Here is a 3,312-nt window from a genome sequence, read left to right on the forward strand (position 1 = left end):
ATTACTTTGCCCACAAAAGTCCATCTAGTCAAAGCTATGGTTTTTCCGTTAGTCATCTGTGGGTGTGAGAGTTGGACTATAAAGAAAACTGAGCACCAAAGAATTTAGATTTTGAACTGGTGTTGGAGAAGACTTTTGAGAGTCCCTTGAACTGCAAGGAGATCTAACCAGTACATCCTAAAGGAAATCAGTCCTGAATATTCATTGGAAGGACTGATGCTGAAGCTCCAATACTTCAGCCATCTGATGTGAAGAACCGACTCATTGGAAAAGACCCTCATGCTGGCCAAGATTGAAGGCAGGAGGAGAAGGGGACAACAGAGGGTGAGATGGCTGGATGGCATCACCGATGCAATGGACATGAGTTTGGGTAAACTCCATGAGTTGGTGATGGACAGGGAAGCCTGGCATGCTGCAGTCCATGGCGTCGCAGAGTCAGACACTACTGAGCGACTGAACTGATACCCCTGCTCTCCCAAGAAAACAATTTAAAGTTGCTCCAGTCCAAATATCTTGCGTATTTATTTCTTATTGGGTTTTACAACCATCTACATTGTACGTGAGAGAAATGCAGGCACGACCCTGAGAAATGTGGTGACCTCTTCAAAGTCCCACAACCAGGCCACAGAATGAGTTGGACTCCTAAGACCTCAGCCCTGTCCTTGGTGCTGTCAAAACCCCACCATCTTTGGACTCTTTCCTCCCAAACATCATACCACCTGACTTATGCTAATAAATCCCAGTACGACCAGTGTGGCTGTTTGATGACTGTATTTCTGCAAATGGACTTTAAAATCCTTACATTGGTAAACTTTTGTCTCACTGGGTTATGGCAAGCCATGCAGAGGAGGTGACCGCAAAAATGTGTAGAAAACAGAAAAATCATTCAATTCTGGTCAGTGTCAACTGACTGCCAGGGCCTACTCATACAGGTTAAAAAGAGAAATTCGAGTTAGTTTCTCTGGCACCCAGCGCACCACGCAGAATGGCTCCTGAGGGCACTGACAGGTGATTAGAAAGAAATTCACCACTTTCTTCCCGGCTCCCTGGATGCCCCGCCCAGTCCTCCAGTGCGCCTGAGCCGAGGCGCTGACGCCATTCCCCGGCCACGCCCCCTCCCGAGGCGACCACGGGCCTCGGGGGCGGGGCCTGGGCAGAAGATGGCCGCCGCGCGCCCGGAACCCCCGAGTCCGAGCTCAGCGGCCCTGGAGCCGCGATCCTCGGAGCCTCCGGACGTGGTGCGGGCGAGGAAGGGGCCAAAGCTGGGGACTCGAGACGGCAGGAGGTCGCAGGGCTGGGGGCGGGGCTTAGGACGGGGCGGGGGTGATATTTATGGCTCCGGCTCTGGGGGCGGAGCTTCTCTGTGGGCGAGGGGGCGGGGATTATCGTGGAGCCAATGAGGGTGGTGGGTGGGGCCTGGGTGGGTGGACCCCGAGAAGGAGTGGGGGGGACATCTGAGCTGTTGATGGATTCGGAGAGGAGTTCACGGGGATGGCGTTTGTCTAATTAGGGGGCGGGGCCTCCGAAATTTTAGGGGTAACGAACCTCGTAGGTTGGGAAGGTGACCCTGAAAGACAAGGCTGTGGGGTTATAGCTGGGGCATCCACGCTGGGGTGGGGTATGATTATGCAGGGATCTGAGGGATGCGTCTTGATGCCCAGGAGAGGATTTGGGTGGAGGAAGAAATGACTGTTCCAGGTGACTTTGGACAGACTCTCAGGATGGGAGAGTAGGGAGGATGAGAGACATTCATTCATTCGACAGACATTTACTAGTCCTACCTGGGCCAGACAGATGGAGAGGCGAACGAATACATAAACTGTATTCTTCCGGAGCGCGCCGTGGAAAAGGGGAAGAGAGACAAGAAATGAGACTTGTGATCTGGAAAGAAAGAGTGAGCTGAGAGAGTGGGGGGTAGGGGAGCTAAATTTAGACGAGAGCAGTCAGCTGTGTACCGGCTTATAGTTACACTGGGGTCAGAGAGATAAGCAAGAGCTGGGTCATGGTGGATATTAGATGACGGTTTGGGATTTTAACTGCAATTGGAGTCATATGACAGTTTTGAGTGGGAAAATGACTGCTGTCTGATTTCCATGTTTCAAAAGGTCATTCGGGCTGCTTTGGGGAGGTGGGTTATAAGGGAGCAGGCGTAGGCACAGAGACACTCAGAGGGTTAGGAAACTTGACAAGAGATGATTGGCTTTAAAGTGCAGGTGGAGGAGAGAAACGGCTGGATCTGTGATGTATTTTGGGCAGGAGGGGAAGCCTTGATGGTCATAGGGCAGAATCCCGGAGGATAGAGAGCTGAGTCTAGAAATCGAGGGGCCCAGTAGGCTGCAGAGAGCGTTTGAATAAGTGGGGCGTGTTGGGGGGTGGGGTGCAGCAGAGTCCACAGGCTCCTCTCTTTCTCCCCCTCCCCACTCAGGTCCTGGTGCCTGATGATGGCCGCCCGGCCACCCCCCCGAGTGACCTCATCGAGATCCAGGTGGTGAAGGTGACAGACACCACCCTGGTCCCCGAGCCCCCGGAGCCAGGTTCTCTGCACTGTGCCTTGTGCCCGGCTGCCTTCCGGCTGGTCTCCGAGCTGCTGTTCCATGAACATGGTCACCTGGCGGGGGCTGAGGGTGGCGGGCAGGGTGGGGACCCCAGCCAGTGTCATGTGTGTGGCCACAGCTGCCCCGGCCCCGCCAGCCTCCGTGCCCACTATAGCCTGCATACGGGCGAGCGGCCCTACCGGTGCGCACTCTGCCCCCGGGCCTTCAAGGCCCTGGCCCCTCTGCTGCGGCACCAGCACCGACACGGGGTGGAGCCGGGGGCCCCTCGGAGGCCCCCGGAGGCGGCGGCAGCGACTCGAGAGCAGCGGCCCGGGGCGCCCCCGGAGAGGTCGGAGGTGGTGCTGGCGGCAGCGGCGGCGGGCGCGGCGGTGGGGAAGCCCTTCGCCTGCAGGTTCTGCGCCAAGCCGTTCCGCCGCTCCTCAGACATGCTAGACCACGAGCGGGTGCACACGGGCGAGCGGCCCTACCACTGCGGCGTGTGCGGCAAGGGCTTCACCCAGTCCTCGGTGCTCAGCGTCCACGCGCGCATCCACACCGGCGAGCGCCCCTTCCGCTGCAGCCTCTGCGACCGCACTTTCAACAACTCCTCCAACTTCCGCAAGCACCAGCGGACCCATGTCCACGGCCGGGGCCGGGGGACTCTAGGGGCCCGCTGGCACCGGGGGCCGAGAGGCCGGGGAGCAGGTGTGGGGCAGGGAACCCTCCTGAAGAGGGGTGTGGGGAGACGGCCAGAGTAAAGGTGGAGGTCGACCAGTAG

At 57.6% G+C, this 3,312-nt stretch overlaps 1 protein-coding gene across 1 annotated transcript; it reads left to right on the plus strand.

Annotated features, from left to right (window-relative positions):
- The first annotated feature begins 1,160 nt into the window (after positions 1 to 1,160).
- Positions 1,161 to 3,312, plus strand: ZNF784 (zinc finger protein 784). Its single transcript, XM_068993302.1, is given in 3 exon segments — positions 1,161 to 1,238; positions 2,426 to 3,176; positions 3,179 to 3,312. Coding segments are annotated over 3 exon segments (963 nt in total).

This window comes from Capricornis sumatraensis, chromosome 20 (genome assembly GCF_032405125.1).
Source record: "Capricornis sumatraensis isolate serow.1 chromosome 20, serow.2, whole genome shotgun sequence".
Taxonomy (NCBI): Eukaryota; Metazoa; Chordata; class Mammalia; order Artiodactyla; family Bovidae; genus Capricornis; species Capricornis sumatraensis.